Source organism: Callospermophilus lateralis, chromosome 18 (assembly GCF_048772815.1).
Source record: "Callospermophilus lateralis isolate mCalLat2 chromosome 18, mCalLat2.hap1, whole genome shotgun sequence".
NCBI lineage: Eukaryota > Metazoa > Chordata > Mammalia > Rodentia > Sciuridae > Callospermophilus > Callospermophilus lateralis.
The window spans coordinates 31595170-31620858 of record NC_135322.1 but is presented as its reverse complement, the minus strand read 5'-3'; the positions used below and the strand labels follow the sequence as shown (position 1 = coordinate 31620858).

The 25689-nt window shown below is 32.3% G+C and overlaps 1 protein-coding gene across 2 annotated transcripts in view; it reads left to right on the top strand.

The window, feature by feature from the left end:
• Positions 1-23962, top strand: part of C18H16orf87 (chromosome 18 C16orf87 homolog) — a 64990-nt gene extending 41028 nt beyond the window's left edge. For both annotated transcript variants that reach the window (XM_076838460.2, XM_076838459.2), the window contains exons 3-4: positions 16153-16335; positions 21216-23962. In XM_076838460.2, coding sequence (XP_076694575.1) covers positions 16153-16335; positions 21216-21334 — 302 coding nt within the window. In that variant the 3' untranslated portion in view covers positions 21335-23962. The remainder of the gene's footprint in view (positions 1-16152; positions 16336-21215) is intronic.
• The last annotated feature ends 1727 nt before the right edge of the window (positions 23963-25689 follow it).

The window sequence follows — 25689 nt, the reverse complement described above, 5'->3', positions numbered from 1 at the left end:
AAATATTAGCTATTAGAGGGATGTAACTCAGTGGTAGACTGCCTTAGCATGCCTGAGGCTTTGGGTTTGATGCCAGTGCGTGCACAAAAAGAGTTGTTAGGAATTGGCTTATGATTGGTTCATTTCATTTAAATGGTTAACTACCTTGTAATGCTGATAAAGTTTATAAAATAATATTTATTTTAAATTTTATTAATTTTTTTGAGAAGCTAAGCAGTAATTGATATTGAGTAATTATACATATCCTAGTTCCCTCTGAAATTCCACCTTCCTGCTTCCCCCATCCCAAGTAACCACTGCTGCTTTCTACCTCTGTTCATCTAAATGGAATCATATAGTATGTATGATACTCTTAACCTGGTTTCTTTTACTGATCACAATTATTTAAGATTCAACCCAAGTTTTATGTATCAATAAGGTTTAATTTCTTTTTATTACTTAGTAATAATATTTGTATAGATATGCCACAATTTGTTTATCTACTCATCTGTTGGGTTTTTTCCTCCAAAAGCTCTTGTAAAATTTGCAACATTTCTAAAGTGTTTTTTGGTGTTGTTGTTGTTTTTTTTAATCTAGTCACTGAAAAAAATATATCTTGGTTTTGTGTGAACATATTTTTTATTGTTTATTCATAATTCTCTGAGACTGTCTAAAATAATCTTACTTGAATTTATTACTTTTCTGTTAAAATAGACAAATGGGTTTATTCAGTAAAAGACAAAATTTTGTTAAGCATTCTTTGATGAAATCATAGCTTCATACACTGGTATCAAAATAAGATTAGACTGATAACAAAGACACAGTGAGTACCTACATGCTGGGTGCTGTTCTAAACCTTAGTTATAAATCTGTGAATTTACTCTAAATGCTGGTTCACTGCTATTATAGAGTTTATATTCTCATGAGAAGAAGATAGTGAACAGATAAATGGGCAATATTACCTTGTGATAAATGCTTTGTAGAAAATTAAGGTACCATACTAGCATGTGACTAGAAGGCTACTTTTGACTGGATGGCATCTCTGAGGAGGTGATATTTAATTGAGCTTGACTGGGAAGATGGGGAGGGCCATGATGAGGTCAGGGAGAGGAACATTCCTGACAGATGGAAATAGGAAATGCAAAATTCCAAGGCTGGATAAAGTTTTTAAATTTTAGAAACAAAAATGCCCAGTGTGGTTACATCCTAGACAGTAAGATAAGAAGACTGAGAGTCCAGAGGGATAGGCAGGCCGTATTATGTAGAGTTTTGTAAACCAGAGTAACAAATTTGAATTTTTTTATTTTATTTTATTTTATTTTATTTTTTTATTGGTTATTCAAGACAATACAAAGATTTCAGAATCACATCGGTTACACATCCACATTTTTACATAATACCATAATAGTAACTGTTGTTGAATTTTGTTTTTAAAAGGTTGGGAGAAGCTATCCCTGGATTTTTAATTTTTAATTTATAATTAAATTTCTTAAAAGTAAGATTTACTTTGGGCAGCTAGGATTGTGGCTCAAGTGGTAAGAGTGGTCGCCTAGCACACATGAAGCACTGAGTTCGATCCTCAGTACCACATAAAAATAAAGATATTGTGTCCACCTAAAACTAAAAACTAAAAAAAAAAAAAAAAAGATTTACTTCGGATAATTTGTAGTATATAGGAGAAATTTAAAAGTATTTTTTAAAATTAATTTGTAATACTGGGAATTGAACCCAGGTCCTTAAGCATGCTAAGATGCACTTTACCACTGGGCTAAGTCCCCAGCCCTAAAAAGTATAATTTCAAAAAAAATTTAACAGTAATGTGTGTAATGTATAATGACTCAATCTGAGTTATTAACATTTCTGTCTCTTCTAGCATTTTCATTTCTCTGTTTTGGGAATCTTTGGACCCTTCTAATTATTTTGGAATATATCATAAATTTTTGTAGAGTATAGTTTCCCTACTATGCTATAGAATACTAGAATTAATTCCTCCTGTGTAACACTGCACTTTGGTACCCTTTATCCAACCTCCTCCTGCTTTACCCTTCTTAATCTCTAGTGACCGGTGTTCTATAACTCTTTTGAGATATTAACTTTTTTAGCTTTCACATGAGTGATGAAAATATGCAATACTGTCTTTTATGTGTCCAGTTTATTTCACTTAACATTATGCCCTCTGATTGTATATATATTGACACAAACGACTTTCTTTTTTGTGGATGAATACTAGGGATTGAACTCAGTGGCACTCAACCGCTGAGCTACATCCCTAGCCCTGTTTTGTATTTTATTCAGAGACAGGGTCTCACTGAGTGGCTTATTGCCTCACATTTGCTGAGGCTTGCTTTGAACTTGCAATCGTTCTCCCTTGGACTTCCAAGCTGCTGGGATTACAGGTGTGTGCCACCTCACCTGGCCATGACTTTCTTTTTATGGCTGAATAATATTCCATTGTATGTATACCACATTTGCTCTACCCTTTTGTACACTGATGGACACTTAGGTTGATTTTCAAGATACGGATTTCACTATTGTGAATTGTGCTGCAATAAATATGGGAGTGCAGGTGTCTCTTTGATACATTTGATTTTATTTTCTATGGATATATACCCAGTAGTAGGGTTGCTGGATCATGTATGATAGTTCTAGTTTTAATTTCTTGAAGACCTCCATAGTGTTTTCCATAGTGGCTATACTAATTTACATTTCCACCAACAGGGTTTAACAGTTTTCTTCCTCTACATCCATACTAACATTTCTTAATTTTTTTGTTGTTTTGATAATAGCCTTTCTAGCATGGGTAAAATGATATCTCATTGTAGTTTTAATTTGCATTTACTTGATGATTTTGATATTAAGCATTTCATCTACTTTTTGGCCACTTGTATATCTTCTTTTGAGGAATGCCTATTTAGATTTCTTTTGCCCCCTCCTTTTTTTTTTTTGGTACCAGGAATTGAACCCAAGGGACTTAACCTCTGAGTCACATCCCCAGACCCGTTTTTTATTTTGAGACAGGGTCTCATTAAGTTTCTTACCATCTTGCTGAATGGTTGAGCTGACCTTGAACTTGTGATCTTCCTGCCTCAGCCTCCTGAGCTGCTGGGATTACAGGCATGTGCCACCACACCTGGCTCTTCACCCATTTTAAAAATCAGATTGTTTTCTAGCTGTTGAATTGCATTTCTTAAATATTTTGGATATCAATCCCTGTTGGTTAAATAACTTCGAAGTATTTTATTACATTCTTCAGGTTGTCTCTTCATTCTGTTGATTGTTTTTTTTTTTTTTTCCTTGTACAGAAGCATCTTAGTTTGATATAATTCCACTTGTCCATTTTTATTTTTATTACCTATGTTTCTGGGATCTTATCTACTCCCCCCCCCCAAAAAAAAAAATCATTGTCTGTACCAATGTCTTAAAGTGTTTCCTCTCTTTTCTAGTAGTTTTTTAGTTTCAGGTCTTAGGTCTTTGATCCATTTGAGTTGATTTTTATATATGGAGAGAGTTAGGGATCCAGTTTCATTCTCCTGCACATACATATACAGTTTTCCCAGTACAATTTATAAAGAGATTAACCTTCCTACAATGTACTTGGCAACCTTTGTTGAAAAATCAGGTGACTCTGTGTAAATGGATTAATTTCTGGGTTTTCTGTTGTTTCATTGATCTCTGTGTTAGTTTTATACTGGTACCACACTGTTTGGTTACTGTAGCTTTGTAGAATGTTTTGAAGTCAGCTATGGTAATGCCTCCACCCAGCTTTGTTCCTTTTGCTCAGAATTGCTTTGGCTATTCAGGGTTTTTTGTGTTTCCATATGAATTTTATGATATTTTCCCCTCTATTTTGGTGAAGAATGTCATTGGCATTTTTTAAAATATTTTATTTTTTTAGTTGTAGATGGACACAATATCCTTATTCTTACTTATTTATTTTTGCATGTGGTGCTGAGGATGGAACCCAGTGTCTCACGCATTTGAGGCAAGCACTCAGCCAATGAGCTATAACCCCAGCCCCTGTCACTAGCATTTTTTTAAAAAAAATATTTTTAGTTTTAGATGGACACAATACCTTTATTTTGTTTATTTAGTTTTTTTTACGTGGTGCTGGGGATCGAACCCAGTGCCTCACGTGTGCTAGGCAAGTGCACTGAGCCACAACCCCACAATGCAATGGGGGTTGCATTGAATCCGTAGATCACTTTTGATATGGATATTTTAAAACAAGTAAATAAAATAAAGGCATTGTATCCAACTACATCCCCCCCCCAGAATATTAATTCTTCTAATCTGTGAACACATGGGATATCTTTTCATTCTTCATTTCATATCTTCATTTTCTTTCATCAGTGTTTTGTAATTTTCCCTGTAGAGCTCTTTTTTCTTTCTTGGCTAAATTTAATTCCTAGGATGTTTTGTTGTTGTTTTGTTTTGCATTTTTGGTAGCTAGTGTGAATGGGGTTGTTTTCTTAATTTCCTTTTCATCAAGTATGCTATAAGTATATAAAATGCTACTGTTTTTTGTTTGTTGATTTTGTATCCTGCAATTTTACTGTGGAGTGTAGGTTTTACTCCATATTAAATGTTACTACCTGCTAACAGGGATAATTTGACTTCCTCTTTTCTGATATGGATGCTCTTTACTTCTTTTTCATGCCTAATTGCTCTTGCTAAGAAGAGTGTTTCTGGATATTCTTGTTTTGTTCCAGACCTTAGAGGAAACAGTTTTAGTTTTTTACCATTCTTTATGATGTTGGCCATAAGTTTGTCATAGGTAGCCTTTATTGTGTTGATGTATGTACCTTCTACACTTAATTTTTGAGAATTCTTTTTTCCATCATGAAGGAATCTTGAGTGAGAATAGTGTAATTTTAAAGTCACTACAGTTTATCAAGTGCTTAATGAATATTGTAAATTGGATCTAGACCACTACAAGGAAAATCAGTTGCTAATATCTGAAAGATAATCTACTTCATTAATAATAGTGTGGTTGAAATGAAATACCTGTTTTTTGACCACAGTCTGACAGAAATGTAAAGAACTTTGTCTTTATGAACATGGCAAACCTAGGTATTTTCATTATTAATAGGAGCATAACTTGACAAAACTTCTTTAGAGAGTAATTTGGGAGGTGGTGTTGGGGAGGTACTGGGGATTGAACCCAGCAGTATGCTACATCCCCAGACTCTTTTGTTTTTTATTTTGAGACAGGGTCTCACTGAATTGCTTAGGGTCTCTAAGTTGCTGAGGCTGGCCTCGAAGTTGGAATCTTCCTGCTTCAGCTCCTTAGTTGCTGTGGTAACATGCATGCACTATCATTTCCAGTTTGGAGAGCAGTCTTAAAATAGTAAAGTTTTAAAGACACATAACCTAGAATCTGAGGGTTTTTTATGAATAGACCTATAACAGCATAATTATTTATATACTCAAAGAAGTATGTATAAGGATTTTAAGGGAGAACATTATAATAGCAAAAATTATTAATAAACCAGATATCATCAGTAGGAAAATGGTTAAATAAAGTAGGGTATGTTTTTTAGGGAACAGTATAGAAAAAAATAATATAGATTTTTATGTACTGACATGGAAAAACCTCTAAAACAGTGTTAATTTGTTAATTTAAGAAAAAAGTACAAAAGAATACTTGTAGCATGAGCTCATTTGATTTTTAAAACCCCACTAAAATTTTTCTTCTCCATACTGGTATAAAACCCAGGGACTCAAACATGCTAGGCAAGTGTTCTACCAGTGAGCTATACCTCCAGCCCCACCAAATGATTTCTGTATGTGATATTAATCAGTAAAAGTGAATCATTACTAATGCTCAAATTATAATTACTCATTCTAAAAATGAAATTAAAACTGTAAAAGATACTTTAAATTTTAGTGGGCCATGTAACTATTATCATATACAATTTTTTTAATATTTATTTTTTAGTTTTCGGTGGATACAACATCTTTATTTTTATGTGGTGCTGAGGATCAAACCCAGCGCCCAGCGCCTGCCAGGCGAGCATGCTACCGCTTGAGCCACATCCCCAGCCCTTCATATACAATTTTTATGTTGTGTAGGAAGAAAAGAATCTGATAGGTCGAATAGATTTATTTAGGTATGAATTGTTCAGAACTCCTGTTTTTGAAATATACCTTCATAATACATAGAAATAAAGAGAAAGTAGAATAACACTATAAAACTTAATCTAATTGAAAATACGTATAAATAATCCATTGTAGAAATTAAGACTTTTTAAAGGTTTAAAATTAATTTTGGTGAAAGGGAGAAATGAGTGTTACAAATAAAACTGTGTTAAGAAGTATATTGAGGGCTGGGGATGTGGCTCAAGCGGTAGCGCGTCGCCTGGCAGGCGTGCGGCCCGGGTTCGATCCTCAGCACCACATACAAACAAAGATGTTGTGTCCGCTGATAACTAAAAAATAAATATTAAAATTCTCTCTCTCTCTACCTCTCTCTACCTCTCTCTCTCTCTTTAAAAAAAAAAAAAAGTAGTATATCGGGTGATATGTCAGTATTACAGACTAACTACAGTGTTTTCAGCTGAGCCTTCAGGTGGAGCATGCCTGTAATCCCAGTGACTCTAGAGGATGAGGCAGGAGGATTACAAGTTTGAGGCCAGCCTCAGCAATTTAGTGAGGACTTAAGCAACTTAGTGAGACCCTGTTTCAAAATAAAAAACAAAAGGGCTGGGGATGCCACTCAGTGGTAAAGTGCTCCTGATTTCAATCCCCACAATCAAAAAGAAAAAAAAAAAAGTGCACAGTGTTTTGTAAAAGTTCCTAGAACCTCAGACAATTAATTATTCTTTGATGCCTTTCCAAGTGAGTTAAATGTATGTCAATTCATTTATTTATTTATTTTTGTATGAAATTGAGGTAAGTTTTTGAAATTAGGATTTAATTTTTAAATTGAATAGTTGAGAATTTAAAAAGTAGCCTTGAAATTTAACTTGAAATTGGCAATTTGAAGAAATTTCTTTGACCCATCAAGTCCCAATGTTTCAACTCAGTGAATATTCAAATATTATTTCAGTTACCATAAGTGTTATGTTTCTTGCCCAATTTAAGTCTTTGTGTTCCACATCTGTTTATAGAATAAAATGGGTTAAAAGAGGGATTAAAGAAACATTGTGTTGGGAGTGTTTGTACTGTGAGTTTTGAGCTTTGTGGTAGTTTCTAATCAAATATTTGGTCAAGGGACCATTAATTAACTCATTTTGTTCTAGATCTTTTAAGTTTGGTTTACCAGAGGAGATTTCAAGTGTTTAGTAACATCAGAGGTGCTATTCTGCATTTAATTACTGTGGCTATATATTTTCCTTTCTAAAATTTAATTATAAGCCTTATGAAAGCAAAAGTAAAATGAAATTCTAAATGAGGTACTAATCCACAAAAGACTTCCTCTATAGGTGAGGAAAAAGGGTTCACCTTGTACAAAAAGAAATTGCTTATTAGTATTTTAACTCTATATTTCTCAGTGAGTATATGTTTTACTGTAAACTTAGTCACAATACTTCCCCATTTTTAATTGGGAGAAGAAAATAAAGGAAAGTAATTAAACCCAAATTTTTCAAATTATTCTTAAAGATAAATTAACAGGCAAAGCTGATAAAATGTCTGAAAATGGCAAATTCACTTTAGTTAAAAATGAAGAAATCATCAGTCCCTTTTGTAAATTCAAAGTTATTGAATATTAATAATTTAGAAGTAAGTAGTCCTTAACTCTGAAAAGGAAATGTGGTATTGTTATTTCAGAAAATGTTGTTCTCCTTATATATTTAAATTGCTATACATTAAAATATGGAACATAGCTTTTATACACTTATCTTTTCACCAGTGGATTAAAAAAAAAAACAAACCAAATACCTTCACCTCTGAACCTGTAGTTTTAGGCTTTTGATGATATATAGAGATGTCTATATTCATCTTGAAGACATTTTCATAGACTCCTCTGACTTGTAATTAAGACTGATTGTTTTTTAAGTTTGCTTCACAGCTGTGTGATTAGGATTTCTTTCTACTATGCTTCCGAGATAATTCTGCTTTTTCTCATATACATATGTTTTTCTTACTTTACATATTTTTATTTCTGGAATACATTTCTCAGTAATTGTTATATATATGGGAAAAACCTTTCAGAAAAGGAATGTGATGGTACATTCTATCTTTCATTGTGAATATTTTGCATTCACTTTGATGTTCTTCCTTGGTACTCAGTGAGTACTCTCTGGGGCTGGGCCTGTAGATCAGTGGTAGAATGCCTGCCTCCTTAGCATGTGCAAGGCCTCAGGTTCCATTCCCAGCAACACATAACCAACCCCCACCCCCACATACATACAAACACACACACACACACACACAAAAAAAAAAAAAAAAAAAAAAAAAGAAGAAGAAGAAGAAGAAGAAAGTGGGTTATTTTCATCTGAAGGCTAAAATCTTCCTATCAAGGCAGTTTTTAATCTATTATTTCTTTTTCCTTGTTCTCTTTTCTTGTTGCAATATATATACTGATATTTTGGGTGATGTGTCAGTATTACAGACCACAGAAATTGATACTGTGTTGGACAAATAGTTTATTTTTCCTGTTCAGTGAAGGATGAAGCCAAGCTGTACAGGATAAATATCTAGGTTCTTTTCTTCTGTCCTGAGAAGATGTGGCTTTCATATTCTTTGTTATAAGTTAACTATTATACCTCCAGGAATCCCATAAACATTCTAAGCAAGAAGAAGAGAGAAGGGCAGAGAGACTAACCATCCTTATATCTTTGGGGGGGAAAAAATCTGGAAACCTAACCCAGTGCCACTTACACGTTATTGGTCAAAATTAAATTTCCTGGCCATCTTACCTGTAGGATAATGTATAGTAGATAATTAGCAATTCTGTTTCATGTTTTAGATTTTTTGGATCTTTCCTTCATTTCTCTTTCTTGTATACTATCAGGCTCTTTTAAGAAGCTAATAAACCAAAATAGAAAATACCGAGGTTCTTATAAATTGTTAGTTCCTTGTTGTATCTCCCCTTCTATAACATTAATGAAGGGAACATTTTACTGGAAAGAAAATTGTATTTTATGGATCACTGGCTATGAATTTTTATAACTGGTTATTACATAAATACTTACTACTTCCAATTATCCAATTGGCATGATCATTTTTGTCCACAATTCACTTCTGCATTTATAAACAGAATTTTTATTATTTATATAAGCACATCTACCAGTGAATATTTAAGACTGAGATGTATCTGATATCCATAATCTGATGCTTTGCAGAAAGTGTAGGAAAGAAGGGTTTTTAATCACTTTTCATTTGAGAGGCCTTATGTAAAAATCAATAATTTAGAAGTTCTAAGTCTCCAAAGGAGATTTTTAAATGCGCCTACTGTAGAAATGGCTACATACAATGAGATTTTTAAAAAAACGTCCTGCATGTGCACATCCTTTTGTAACTGCTATACCATTTTTTTTTTTTTTTTGTTTCAGCTGTTTTGCCTTGCCTGCAAGATAAGGTGGATATTTTGCCTTGACTTCTTTCATGTCCTGAACTTTGTATAGTTCTTTATTTTTCTCTACTCTGTTCATTATAAATTTAGCTTGCCATTTCTGATTAATATCTTTAATTGTCTTCACTATATTATTAGTTTTTGTTCTGAAGCTCTTGCTGGTATTTGACAGGTTAATGTCTGTTTTTCAAATTCAAATAAATTATTCAGATCCTTACCACTAAAGCTTTCTGTAATGCTTTAGTCCACCTGACTTTGTGAGAATTATGCTTCTTTTATAAAGTTTTAAAGACATTTGGATTTATAAAATCTGAATACTTTTGCAATCCTTGAGGATGAACATTATGTTGAGGCTGGGGATGCTGAACAGAAATAACCCTTCTCCTTAGGCATTTTGAACCTATGTGTATTTGGGTACACTGAGCTGGGGAAACTGTATTTTTATTTTGATAAGTGATGTTGAATATCTTTTCATTTGCTTGTTGGCCATTTGTAGATCTTCTTTGGAGAAATGTTTATTCAAGTCCTCTGCCCATTTTTTTTAATCTTTATTTTTTTATTTATTTTTATGTGGTGCTGAGGATTGAACCCAGTGCCTTACATGTGTGAGACATGTTCTGCCACTGAGCCACAATGCCAGCCCCCTCATGCCCATTCTTAAGTCGTTTATTTATTATTGAGTTGTAGGAATTCTACATATATGTACATATATATATATTTTTGATATTAATCCCTTATCTGTTAATAGTGATTTGAAATTTTTTTTTCCTGTTCCACGTGTTGACTTTTCACTGTTGATAGTGTCTGTTGATGCACAATAGTTTTTAGTTTAGTTTTTTTTGCGGGGTGGGGTGGGGTGCTAGGGATTGAACCTAGGGGTGCTTAGCCACATCTCCAGTCCTTTTTATTTTTTTATTTTGAGACAGGTCATCTTCCTGCCTTAGTCTCCTGACCTGCTGGGATTACAAGTTTATACCATGCTAATTTGTTTGTTTGTTTGCTGGGAATTGAGCCTCTGCAAATTGTGCATGCTCTAGGCAAGTACTTTGCCGCTGGGTCACATCATCAACCCAAAACCTTTTAATTTTTTTAAAAATATTTTTTTAGACATTGGTGGCCCTTATTTTGTTCATTTATTTATATGTGGTGCTGAGAATTGAACCCATTTTCTCACACAAGCCACAGAAGCACTAAACCACTGAGCCACAACCCCAGCTCCAGAAACCTTTTAATTTCGATGAAGTCCCGTTTGTCTGTTTTTCTTTAGTTGCTGTGTTTTTTGTATCATATTAAAGAAGTTATTGCCAAAATTAAATGTCATGAAACAGTTCCATTATATTTTTTTCTAAGAGTTTTATGTTTATGAGTTTTATGTTTAATAGTTTATGTTTAGGTCTTTGACTCATTTTGAGTTTGGTATATGTTGTAAGGATCCAGTTTCATTCTTTTGCATGTGGATATCCAGTTTTCCTATCATAACTTATTAAAAATACTGTCCTTTCCTCAGTGAAGAATTCTTGAAGTTTTATTAAAAGTCATTTGACCATATATGTGTTTGTGAACTCTTTGTTTTCCTTTGATCTGTATGTTTGTCTTTATGTTAATACTACACTATTTTGATCACTCTAGTTTTGTAGTAAGTTTTGAAAAGAAGGGAGTGTGAAATCTCTTTACTTGTACATTTTTAAGGTTGATTTCATATGAATTTTGGAATAGATTTTTCTGTTTATGCACAAGAATCTTAACAATATAATCTCCTTTCATAGCTTTCCGAAGATACACAATAATAGAATGTTTTAAAATTTTATTCTTGTTTCCTTGATCCTTCTCTCATACTTTTTATTTTCCTCAAATTGTTGGTAATCCTTGATTGCCTGTTTACATAATATTTATATGTGAAGCGCAGTTTATCATTATGGACAACTGCATGAAAATTCAACATTATTTTAAAGGTCTGTTTTTTTCATTGTCGATTTATCTTTTATTTATTTATTTATTTGTGGTGCTGAGGATTGAACTCAGGGCCTTACACATGCCAGGCAAGCACTCTACCACTGAGTCACAACTCCAGCCCCCTTAAGGGTCTGTTTTAATAACAGTTTTTATTAGTGTATAATTGGGAGGAGTTTAGCAGCAGTTTGGATGTGCATTAGGTGAGCATGCAGGATACTGCTTAGTATTACTTATTATTACTAAAATAAGCAAAGCTTCATTCTGGAGCAGGATGTGAAATCTCATAGAGTATTTCATTCTTGTGAGGAGTTGCCTTTTTTCTGTTAAGGCTTAAAGTTCTCTTGCACATTGCTCTGTTTTTTGCATTTTATTTCTGTATGTTAGTTGCTGTCTGTATATAGATTCAGTTATTTTGCAGTAGTTCTATAGTTTTTCTGATGATCATGCAGTGGCCTGCTCCCCATTTCTGTACTTTTTATTGTGTTCTGGAAATATCTTTAGGACTCTCTTAGTAAGAACAACTCTCTCCCTTCTATAGGAGCTATAATTTATTCCTATTTTGGGTTATACTTCTATCTAGTTTCATTTCTTTTTCTTTTTTTGCTTTGGTAGTTGGAAATGGACAGAATGCCTTTATTTTATTTGTTTATTTATATGTGGTGCTAAGGATTGAATCCAGTGCCTCACAAGTACTAGGCAAGTGTTCTTCCACTGAGCTCCAGCTCTAGCCCTCTATCCTGATTTCTTAATCAGAACCATTGGCTTTCTACTTTGCTGAAATTATGTAATTTTTGGATCACTAGTAGCACTTTTTGTTTGTTTCCAGCACAAATTTTTTTTCCCCCTTTTCTCCTTTTCTCACATTTACCTTCATTTCAGTGGAATTTTGAGGTGGTGGTGAGGAAAATGCGTATACTGAGTCTGATTTTATTTATTTGGTAATACTTAATATGTGGAGTTTATGTTCTACATTCTGTGAAAAAGACAACAGAATCCCACTTTCATAAAGTATATTTTGATGGGGGAGACATTAAACATATTAGTAAATATATTATAGATTGCAGTAGGAGATGATAGGAAGTAAGTTGGGTTGGGAGATTCAGAGGGAGTGACAAATAAATTGATGGCTGGGCTGGAGGTGTAGCTCAGTGGTAGAGTGCTTGCTTATGTGCTCAAGGCCCTATGTTCAATCCCTAGCATCACAGAAAACAAAACAAATAACCCCCCAAAACATTTAGGAACATATAGATGGATATCTGAAGGGAGAAAGCCAGTCTCATGAAGACTCTTTGAGGAGAGCTCTAGGTAGGAGGATTAATTATAATTACAGGATTATTATAGACTCAGGCAGAGGGAGGAGCTTGTTTTATTAAAAAAAAAGGTATGTCTAGATTGTAGTTAATGATGTGGTGTAGTATGCAATAGAATTGGAGAGAAAGTATGAATGTTGGATCTTATAGGAACTTGTGGTTAGGAATCTTAATTCTAAACAGTGGAAAACTAATGAAAGTCTTTTCATCATTTTCAAAGCTAATGAAAGGCCTTCATGAAGGAAAGATATACAATTTTTTTAGAAAGATAATATTGGCTACTATGTAGAGAAAGGGTTTGATTAGGATTTTGCACATGGAGAAATGAAGATTATGGATATATTTTGGAAAGAGTATGAATGGACCTTTATGGTGGTATAAGAAGTGAGACGAATCAGTTGGCTTGTGCAACTGGTTGGTGTTTTTTTACTAATATGATGAGGGTTGGAGAATAAGCAAATTGGAAAGAGGAAGCAAATTATTTTTAATACATTTAAAATACTTAATATAAGTGAAGTTGTCTGGCAGTTTAGGGAAGAGATTAGAGCAGAAGATATAAACTTTGAAGCTACCATAACAGTAGTGTTTGATGCTATGGGTCTGTAAAAGTTAAAATAAAATGATAAAGGAAAAAGAGCTTAGAACAGGTCCTTGGGGCTTTAACATTAGAGATTGAGAAAGCACCTAGGGAAGGGAACACAGCAAAAGTAATAAAGAGGAATGGCTGGGAAATCTAAAGAGCCTGAAAATCCAGTGAAGAAATAATTTCAAGGAGTGGCGTGATCATCTTTATTGAATTTTTTGAAAGATGGTTTAAGATGATAAAAAGTGAAGTTTCTCAAATTGAAGTTGATTTGAAAATAGAGGTTTTTTTTGTGTGTGTGCGTGCTTAATGTTCAATTTCACTGAATTGAGAACTGTTTACTAGCATGGATTGAAGAGTAAATGGGAGGTGAGAAAGTACAGGCACCTCTTTGAGAGTGTGGTTGTGAAGAAATTTGCAGAGATGGGCAGGTAGCTGAAGAAACAAACCTGAATTCACTGTTAAACCTTGAGAGGCGTACTGTCTAAAGTATTACTTATCACTTTCTTTTAACCTTTTTTTTTTCTTTTGAGAAATTCTAAACATACAAAAAAGTAGACTGTAATCAACCCTGACTTATCCATACCTACAACCTCTTCCCTTGATTATTGTTTTGAAGCAAATATCGTATAATTTCAGGATTCTAAAAGATAGACCTTTAAAAACTAACATAATACCATTATAACATAAAAAGTTAACAATCATTTGTTAATATCAGGTGTCCAAATTGTGTTCAAATTTTTACTTTACTCTTAAATGATTTTAAAGTTTTGAAAAAAAAGATTCCAAGTAAGTTCCATAAATTACATATGGGTGGTGTATTTTTTTTAAATTTTATTCTTATTTGTTATATATGACAGCAGAATGCATTTCAACTCCTACTACACATATAGAGCACTTTTTTTTTTTTTATAAAGAGAGAGTGAGAGAGGGGGGGAGAGAGAGAGAGAGAGAATTTTAATATTTATTTTTCAGTTATCGGCGGACACAACATCTTTGTTTTGTATGTGGTGCTGAGGTTCGAACCCGGGCCGCACGCATGCCAGGCGAGCGCGCTACCTCTTGAGCCACATCCCCTAGAGCACAATTTTTTATGTTTCTGATTGTACACAAAGTAGAGTCACACGATTCATGTCTTCATATGGGTGATGTATTTTTAGTTCTCTTTTTATCTACTGTTTTCTTTCTTTTTCCCCTTATAAGTTGTATGTTGAAAAGCTGCTTTACCTGTCCCTTTGAATGTACTGCTTATAGCCATGGTATAGGTTCTTTTAGTTTTTTTTTTTTTTTCAATGTTGTAAGTTGGAGCTAATGGTGATGAGACTGGATTTTTTTTTTTTTTTTTTTACATAGTTAGTAGGTAGTAATGTGTATTTCTGTTAGTAGGCATTTAAAGTCTGCTTATTTCTCTTTGAGTGATGTTAGCAGTTATTAATGTTTAGTGCTCAGATCAGATTGAAAAATGGTGAGACTCTAATTCTGTCATTCCTTATTCTTTCCTTTTAAGTTTTCAAAATAATGAATTGATTCTTACAGTAACTTCCTACAGTGGCCATGTAGTTTTTACTTTTAATGTTGTGTACTCAGGGCTTTAAGTACATTTGGTATGTTTTAGTCTGTTGTTGTTTTTATTTTATTGATGTTCATATTGTCTTATAGTCAATGGGAGCCTTTTCAGATTGGACCCTGAGTCTTAACAGCCCTGATTAATAACTTTTTTCCCATCTAGAATAATTAAATGTTATTTTATCATCCAGTATATGTTGAATCTCTGACCTAGAATTTACTAATTCTCTAAAAGTATAGTACTAAGAGATAATAATTATTATTTTTAACAATAGCCTTTTAAATTTACTGTATAGTCTTTTAAATAGTTTTTCTTTAGTTCTGGGGATATGAATTTTTCCATTCATTTTGCCCTCTTACCATTGTGATCTTAGGCATTTGTGGAATTCTCTTTCTTGCTTTTGAATTCAGGTATGTATTAAAAGAATTTTTGTTTGTTCTTTAAATTATTTTTTTTATTCAGCATTTTTATTTGTTTGGAGTGGGGTGGGTGGTTTTTTGAGTTAATTAAGTCACCAAATTAGTAAAGTTCCTCTATTGCCATTCTATTTATGGAGCAACATTCTCTTATATCAGTAATTGCCTCTTATGTGGCTTACGTGAAAACTACTCAGTTTTATGTTTTAAAAGATTTTCTGTGGGTGTTCTCTATTTGATTTTTTAAAATATTCTATTTTTTACTTGTAGTTGGACACAACCTTTATTTTATTTATTTATTTTTATATGGTAAGGATTGAACCCAAGGCCTAGCACATGGTAGGCAAGCGCTCTACCACTAAGCCACAACCCCAGCCCCTCTATTTGATTTTTATTGTAACCTTAGCATGTTATACATAAGGTTAGTTTTGCTTCTGCGTATTTGACATATTTCAGTATATAATTCAGGTAGGAATGGAGTTCTTTTTATTCCTTTTCTTTTATAATTTTTAGCTTGGAAACAGAAACGCAGAAAGGTTGCTGTGGAATTGTTCAAACTTTTAGGGGCTGAAATTAAAGCTGTCAAATGAAACTTTTGTTTTCTCTTTCAAAATTTTTCTACCTCTCATGTGTAATGTGGATCTGAATTCTGTTGAGCTTCTCTTTTTCCTTTGTGGGTTAGGGGAACATATATTGCTGTAGTTTTATAAAATATGCCAGGAAGCATATTCTAGTGCTATTTAGAAAGAAAAAGAGAGAATAAACCAGTCTAGGACAAACAGGTCTTGCTAAGCCCTAAAATATATCACTTTTATTCACCCATACAGAAAACAAGCATGAGGCCAAGAGGAGGCGAACAGAGAGAGTTAGGAGAGAGAAGATAAATTCTACAGTAAATAAAGATTTAGAAAACAGAAAGAGGTCTCGAAGTAACAGCCATTCAGATCATATCAGACGAGGAAGAGGAAGACCTAAAAGTGCATCTGCCAAAAAACATGAGGAAGAAAGAGGTATGAATAAATTCAAGCAGCTTCCCCCCTCCCCCAGTATTAAAATTGGTCAGAGATCTTAATTAGATAGTAGTGAAGAAAGTGGAGTCCGGCATGAGCTTCTGGACTTAAAATCACATCTATATTTTAGTTTGAAATATTTCCTCTACGGTAGATGCTTAGTTAAAAAACTCACACAAATTCTTATTGGAAAGATTTAGATTAGGTAAAATTCACTTTGCTATAAACTGGTATTAGTAAAATACACAGATAAGTTTTTTGTTTTTGTTTCATGGTACTGGGGATTGAACCCAGGAACTCTCTACCACTGAGCTACATATATGTCCAGCCCTTTTTAAAATTTTTATTTTGAGAAAGGGTCTAAGTAGCCCATGCTGGCCTCTAATTTGTGATCCTCCTGCCTCAGCCTTCCCAAGTTGCTGGAAATACAGACATTCCACTGTGCCCAGCCAGAGATAATAATTTGTATATGCCATCCTTGAGAAGCATATTAAAATCATTGTACTTTTTTTTAAAAAAAAAAAAACTCAAGTCAAAGTTCTTTTAAGACTTATTTTAAACTATTATGCCATGAGTTTTAAACATTTAATGTTTGAAGTGTTTTTGGTATGAATTTTTAAAATGTTTATTGGGAGATTTATGTGCTCCCTGCATTGAGGCAGGTTTTGTTAAAATTAGGTGAATTCTTCTTGATCCAAAATGTATTTCTGTTTCTCCTTATAGGTCTTCTCCTTTTTCCTTATAAGTAGTTTACAAATAACTTGAACTAAAACTTCAACTTTTTTTTCTTTGATGTCATTTAAAAAACTTTTTATCATGGAAAATTTCAACATATTCAACAATAGGGAAACTAGTAAAATGAATACCTATATGCCCATGAATGTCTTTTTTAAATTGAGATTTTCAAAGCCAATAATTAATGAAAAAGGGATACTCTTTATAATTCTTTAAAAACCTCTGTCAAAATGATTTCATCTGTAGTGAAATGCATTTATAGTTTCTTAATATTATTTGTGAATTATGCTTTGCTGCTTTGCTTTTTTTAGTTGTTCTGTGTTAGATACTCAAGTGCTTCCTGCATAAATATATACTGTTGTTATTTGAAACACTGAGGATATTCTGTTTACCATTTCTCTCTGTTTTGTATGTTTTTATTTGAATGAAGTTAGCACTGTTGGAGAAAATAACTTCATTGGTATAGCTGTCCTAATTTTTATCAAAGGTGTCTTAAGATGGTGTGACTAAAGGAATGATGTTTATATCATAAATTGACTATCCATGAAGACTGTACTTGGGATCTTTAATTCCTTGGATAATTTTACTGTTTTTTTTTTTTCTCTTTCCTTTTTCAATTATGTTCTTCTAGAACGTTTTGAGTTATTTGCTTAATTTGAATGTACTTATTTAATAGATCATCAGAATATTTATGTCAAAGGTTATTTTAGAAAGGAAACTGGGTAAAGAAAAGTCAACAGAGAAGAAAAAAGGGAAATATTGCTTGGTCCAGAGAACAACATATTTTTTTCAGTTGATGTAAAGGGAATGTAAATGAAAGAATAGAGAAGGAAATTCTTCTTATGGTAAGAAGAGATAAGAAAACATAATGACAGTCTTTTAGTTGAGGAAATAAAGTCTGAATAGTTTTGCCAAGACTTTACACATATACAGGCTTGAATATTTATTTCATGATAACTTGAAAAAAAGCATTTATTTGGCTGTAAAATTTCTCAGGTGGTATTTTAGTGTATTATAGAAAACTTTTAAGGAAGCGATTTCAAGAGTAATATATGCTTTTTAAATTTATTTACTTTTAATACACATTGCAGGAAAATGCTCAAAGCAATTTCTACAGCATAATCTGGAATATTTTACTTTTAGACTGGAATTCAGCAAACTTTTTCTGTAAAGAGGCAGATAGTAAATATTTTAGGCTTTGTGTACCATGAAATCTCTGTCACAACTACTTTACTTTGTCATTATAGCTGGAAATTAGCTACAAAACAGGAGATGGGTGAGATTTGGCACCCAGATTGTAGTTTTCCAGTTGTTAATGTAGACCATTATTCTCTAAATATAGGGATAGAAATTACAAACTATTGAAATGTCTGTATATTTTGGAATAGATTCTTTGGTAATGCTTCTTGTGACTGAGTAGCTGTTTAGTTTAATTCTGTTTTTGTTGAGTCACTACTCTTAAAGGACACTTAAAATTTTTGAAGCAAGTTTTAACTTTCATTTTAAACATATGATTTAAGGAAAAAATCTTACAATGTGTCTAAAAAACCAAAACTTTAAAAATTATCCTTTTTTATTTTGAAAAAGGATAGGAAGAAGGAAAAATGGAAAAGGAAAGTATCCTTATTCCCTCTGCCTCCTACAAGTTTATCTTTGAAAAGTATAAGTTAAAACAAAGTCTCTAGTCTAGGGAACACCAGACATAGTTGAGGGAGGGCTACTATATTTATCTTAGGAACATTAGGTGAAAATTTGACTTGGTAAATATTGAGTTCTTGATAGATACTGAATTCTTGGTAAATGTTGAGTTGTGTTCCAAATAAGAAATCAGAAATAATCTTCTCTAGGGAATCTCAAGAGCTCAGGAGAAAAAGCCTAAAATCAAAATACTGTCATTCATTCTTTCACAGTCAAGTTCCAAATATGTGTGCATGCTTCTAATCACCTTTTTTTGCTAATACTTCTAAATGTGAACACTTTACCAGGAATAGCTCAGATACCTGGAAGAAAGTATCTAATATGTGAAAGGCTGAGACTAAATCAAAAGGTATGAAGAAATAACTTAGAGAAAACAAGTCTGCTTGGAGAAGAAAAAAATCAAAACTATCATTAATAATCTTTAGCAAAGGAAGATACAATCATGAAACTAGACCAAATAATATTTGAAAGGCAATTACAGAGGTCAAAAAGGCACCTGAGGAACTTCAAAATATAAACTTGAAAATATTCAGAAGCACCCAAAGCATATATGATTCTCAGAAATGAAAAACCTTAATAGAAAATTTAAAGATAAAATTGAAGAAAAGTTCCAGAAAGGATAGTAATAGGAAAGGAGGTTAAAAAAATAAGATGGAACAGATAATAAATTCTCATATCTAACATCTATAAATAATCAGTTTTAGAAAGGAAAAAAACCCTAAAAAATACAGAAGATGGAGGAGAAGGAAGTCTTCAATGAAACAATTCAAGAAAGGTTTCCAAACCTGAAGTTTCTATATTAAGAGAACCTGTGAAATTCCCAATCTAAAGGATGGTTAAAAATAGAAGTGTACCTCAGTGTTTCTTTATATTATATATCTCTAGAAAGAGAAAAATCATTTAGGTTTTCAGAAAAAGAGGAAAGAATCAAAATGATATTGGAATACAGTGAAATATTGCCTAGCAAGGAACAAATTTTTATTATATTAATACCGTTGATGAATTTTTAAAACATTGAAAGAAGCTATGACGCCATTTATATAAAGTTTAGTAAGAGAATCTTATGGAAATGGAAATCAGTACAGTGAATACTGGTGGGTGTAGGAAGGAACTAACTATAAAAGCATGAGGGATTTTCTGGAGTAAAAGAAATTTTGTATATCATCATTTTGTGGGTTATATGAGTGTATGTATTTATCAGAACTCATCAGTTGTCTTCTTAATGTATTTGTGTATTTCACTGTTATGTAACTTTAGTGATAATTAAAAAAAATAACTATAAAAAAGTTTTGAAAAAAGATTCAATTCAGGGAAAACAATGTGCAAGAAGAGTGAAATCATTCACATAGTCATTGAAAAATGGGTGTTACTGAAATTGCAATTCATAATGAGAAGGTGAGGGCACAAAACCAGAGTGTTTGTGGTGGGAACAGGAGATGGAAAACAAAAAAATCCTAATTTTTCATGGTGGGAACTGAATATGTAATGTCTAAACCAATAATTGAATTAGCATCTTCTAAAAAAGTTACTTAGAGATAGATTTGTTTTTGTAAAAACAAAGAGAAGTAACTGAAAAAAAAATCAGTAGTTGCATCTGGAAAGTGGGAAATTAGCATAGAGGGATGAATGGACTTCTTTTTTTTTTGTAACAAGTTTTGTAAAATAATTTGACTAAATTATTTGCATGTTTAATTTTGATTGAAATGTCAAAATAACAAAATCATAGTACAAGCTGAAAAGGGCACTTGGAAAAAACATCCACCAAGATGTTTATTGTGGGTTTGGCTGGCTCATAATTTAATAGGGGGTTTTATCTTTATTTTTTTATCTTTATTTTTCAAATTCTTAATTTTATTTTTTTGTGGTATTAGGGATTGAACCTAGGAATGTTCTGCTTTTGAGGTACATTTTTATTTTGTATTGAGATAGTTCTCATTAGGTGAAGCTGGCCTTGAATTTGGCAATCTTCCTGTCTCAGCATCCTGAGTCACTAGGATTACAAGCATGATCCACCATGCCCACCTTGTTTTTCAGATTTTCTTACTGTGAACTTGGATTTCATCTGTAATGAGGAGGGGAAGGGTGGAAATAAATGTTGTTCTTGTTTTCTATAGCAGGGCTATAAGGTAACAATATTAATATATTATCATTGATGTTCAGAAATAAACATCTAGGGTTAGAAATTTTGATTGAACTCATAGTAGTGAGGAAAAAGAAATAGATGAGATTCTTATAGAAATGATGTAGCTATGGGACTGTGTATGTATAGAAATAGAGTCTCCATTTCAATACCTTTGTATAATTAAAAAAAAATTAGTAGCATAACATTAAACATATTGTACAATTATGTATAATATTTATTGTCATTAAAAGAAATACTTGAAAGCTTTGTAATTTTTTTTAAACTTGCTGCATTTATATTAAGCTTTCCCTTTTTCTTTTAACAGAGAAACAGGAAAAGGAAATTGACATCTATGCTAACCTCTCTGATGAAAAGGCTTTCGTGTTTTCAGTCGCCTTGGCAGAAATAAATAGAAAGATTATCAATCAAAGACTTATTCTCTGATACTTGTCTGCACAATCTGTTGAAACTTTCTTCAGGATTACATCAACAAATTGTCAAACAGTTGTGGACTCTCAGGAGCATTCTGACTGCATCAATAAGGGCCATTGATTTTTTTTTTCCCCCTTTCTGTCATTTAGCCTGTGCCACACTTTGGAAACAAAGCTGTAGGCTTGGACTATTTTGGTATTTCCTTGTTTACCAAGGAGAATTATCAGTGTTTTGTGTTGGCATATAAGTAAGTGTATTTACAAAACAAAGTGCTGGATGGGTATTAAGAGGATAAAAAGGGGTAGGACTAACTGCTGAAGTATGAAAACTAGGGAAATAAAATGTTTGATAGTTTTCAGGTTTGCCACCAGAGATGCAATATTTTAAATACTGTCAGAAAGATTGACTTTTAAATATATATATTTCAGATTTTCAGCTCTAACGGACTGCATATATACAGTTCATTTACTTTTAATAAATTGGCAATTGATATTTTATTGAATGGGGAATTAAGAATATAAACTATAAATTTTGTCTTACATTGATTTTTTTTTCTTGGCCATTATTTTTATGACTTAAGGTATGAGTTTATTTTAGGAGATACTTTCCAGACAGTTTGGAAGTTTGGGTGCTATATGAAGAAAAACATTTAAGGATATATCATACTTCAGATATTAACACCTCTTTTTCTTGAATGTAATTTATTTATTGGTTAAAAAAAAAACCAAACTTTTCTGCTCTCAAGATGGTGCCTGTTAACCTAAACATAAAATATATTTATTATTATTACATGCAAAATATTTCTTAGATAGCTACTTTTAAGCAGTAATGTTTTATCTGAGTGGATGTTCATTCATACATCCTGATGATTATTTAAATTGTTACTTAATCTCCTGGAAGAAAAAATAAATCTTAATATTGAAACTAAGTAGATTAAATAGTGTGGTATAAGCTTTTTGTCCTAGTGAAGTTTGTGAAATTTATTTCAATTCTTAATTTTTCTAGTGTCAAATCTTAAGATTTATAATTGACTTATTTTATACTAAATGTTTTCTATTTGGCAATTTAATGACTAATGTATTCAAAGTTGGCAGTAACTCCCCTTCTTTTCAATTCCTCCTCACCCAATCTGTTTGGAAGTCCCAAGCTAACTAGGGAAGTTAGTTACCAATTAGACCTGGTCCCTATTAAAGAGAATTCCCCCTTTTGGATATATATGTGTATATACATCCCTCCCCACACATACATGCATGTGCATACTCACATACATACATATTTTTTAATTAACACAATTACATATTTATGAGGCACAGGGTTATTGGCATATTCATCATCTCAAACCTATCATTTCTTTGTGCTGTGAACATTCAAAATCCTCTCTTCTGTACATTTTGAAATATATAATTATTGTCAATCATAGTTCCCTTTCCCTTTAAACAACAGCATTGTCAATTTTATTCTTCATCTTATATCTCCTGTCACCCTCAAAGGTTCCTTTCCTTAAAGGAAAAAGGTCTACATTTTTTTTTTCTCTATTTAAATTGGTAGCCAGCAGAGGGAGCTTATGAGGTACTCAAGATGAACTGTAGAATTTTCCTAAGAATTCTTTTTCTTTTAATACACATATATACCTGCAGGTACTACTGCACTTATCTTGTATGCATTTTAAATAAAGGTTTCCCAAGAATGTAATGTGATTTTTATCTTTGAAACATACTATATGAAAGCTATTTTTATTTTGAGCAAGAAAATGTAAAACTGATTAACATGAGATTCCTTATGAACATAAATATGTCCTCAGAAAAACAAGAACAACTTATGGAGAGTTATCTCTTTAAAGAATTATCATGTCAGAGTCCATTTAAAACTGAACACTATTAGAGAAAAGTTGTGTTAAAATACTCATTGAAAGGAAGATATTGACCTGAGCTTGCTGTATAGCAAATTATTTTATTTTAGATGCTCATGAGGTTATTTAAAAATAATGCTTATTTAAATATTTCTTTGGCAAAGATATAAACTAGGTTTTTGTTAGTGACAAAAGTCATTCTACCATTTTGTCTGAAAATTGTGTTTTCTGGTAGATGTATTTATAAACTTTGGTATAATTTATCTAGATGTTTTGTAATAGCCCCAGAAAATATTACTTTGCCCCTGGTGTTGGAAAAAACCTCTTGTGAAAGCAGATATCCTTAGCGCAAAATTATAGTCCTTTAATTACTCGATATAAAATTTGTTCTTCTGTAATATCTGTATGATTATATTCAGAATGTCCTGAAGGTTCCATGATTAGATAAGGTCTGTTGAAAATGTTTATTTTTAAATGTAAGCAAGAATAAAAATAATATGGGAGAATTGGAGGGTAGGCTAAACCAAAAAATTTGTATGTTACCCCCCCCAAGTTCCTAACTCCATAGTATTCTAAAATGTTTAGGGGAGCAGTTTAGCAACTTCAGTCTTGCAAATTAATTCTAAAGTAGTAATCATTGGAAGTGACCAAGCAGCTTGAGGCAGTTTATGTTCTAATGAGATAAAAATTGCAACTGTAGGGCCCGGATGTACCTTTTTAAGAGGTCTTGCTTAGCATATGTGAGGTCCTGGGTTTTCAGATCCTCAGCACCAAAAATAATAATAAAAAAATTTACAATTACAAATGACTTAAAAAATTAATTCAAGTAAATTCTTAGTTCTTTAAATTTCAGAAATATTTAAGAAAAAGTCAACAACATCTGTGTTGTTTCCTAAAGGTAATTATTTCAGTGCTTTTTCCTAAGAATTTACATTACAAAATACTTGATTTCCTAAATTCTAGTAATTGTACTTGATTATCCAAATCAGATTATAAAAATGACTTTTATAATATATTTTATTTGTGACTTGTCTCAACCTGTGTGTTCATCTTAAATTTGAAGAACTTAAGCTCTTTGTATATTTATTATAAAAATATTAATAAAATTGATTCCTCTTTCAAAGAGCATTCTAGATGCAAGAAATCATACTGCTATTCCCTGCTCCCTCACCCTGTGGAAACCAGGACTGCAAAGCATGAACTTTACCACTGACCTACTCAGCCTTTTGCCATGTTTTAATGGATTGTTTTTTGTTGTTGAGTAGTAGGAGTTCTCTTGGTCCTTACCAAATACATGATTTGCAATATTCTCTCCCATTCTGTGAGTGACCTTTTCACTTTGTTGAGTCTTCTGATGCACAGAAATTTAAAATTTTGATTTACTCTATTCATTCTAATTTATTTATTTTGTTGTTTGTGCTTTTGTTGTCAGATACAAGACATCATTGTGAAATCCAGTGATATGAAGCTTTTTCCCATGTTGTCAAATTTAGTGTATTCTTCCCTAAACTATTTAAACTCATGGTTTTGGTTTGGTGCCTTATATTCTTTCTAATTTAAAAAATTTTTAGTGTTTTCTGTCTTTTTAGACTTTAAAACTTACATTTTTCTAAACAATTTTTTTTTCTTCTTTACAGTCATTTTTTGTTTTGGTACACCAGGATTGTGCCCAGGGCACTTAACCACTGAGCCACATTCCAGCATTTTTGTTGGTGTTGTTTAAATTTTTTTATTTTGACAGAATCTTATTAAGTTGTTTAGAGCCTTGATAAGTTGCCGAGGCTGGACTTAGCAAGGCTCTAAACAACTTAATATTATTTTACAAGCTGTATTTTTACATTTGGAGGCATGTATGTATTTACAAATTTAATTACTATTTTTTCTGATTTTGTGCTGTTTTAACTCAGTTTAAAAAATATTTATTTATTCATCGTAAAACTGAGGATTGAACTGAGGACCCTGGGCATTCTGGTCAAGCGCACTGCTACTGAGCTACATCTCCAGCCTTTAACTCAGTTCTTAACAGTCTGAACATTAGTGTTTATTTTTAAAGAATTCAGTTGTAGTAATGAATATCTAACATATAAAGCAAACTTTCCATAATTAAAAGGCTTTAGGATGGACTGAATAATTCTTTTCACCATAATCAAAATTGCCTTTTGTATTGTTAAAAAATCTTAAGTATCTTATCCTCTGATTGAGCAGTTTGTTGTGGTTTGCTGGTTTTTGTTATTTTGACATTTTGTCTACAATCTGTGTGCCTTTCCTTTTTCTTGAGTTAATGCACTGGCTAGACTTCCAGTAGTATCAAAAAAGATTGGTGAGAGAGGAGATTATTTGCCTTGATTCCAATTGTAGAGGGTAAAACATTCAGTCTTACACCACTAAATATACTGCTAAGTATCATTATTTTGTTTGTTTTTGAAAGAAACTCTTTACTAGATTGAGAAAAATTCTCTTCTGTGTCCTCTTATTGTAAGTTCTTATGATGAACATATGCTGAATTTTTGTCAGATGC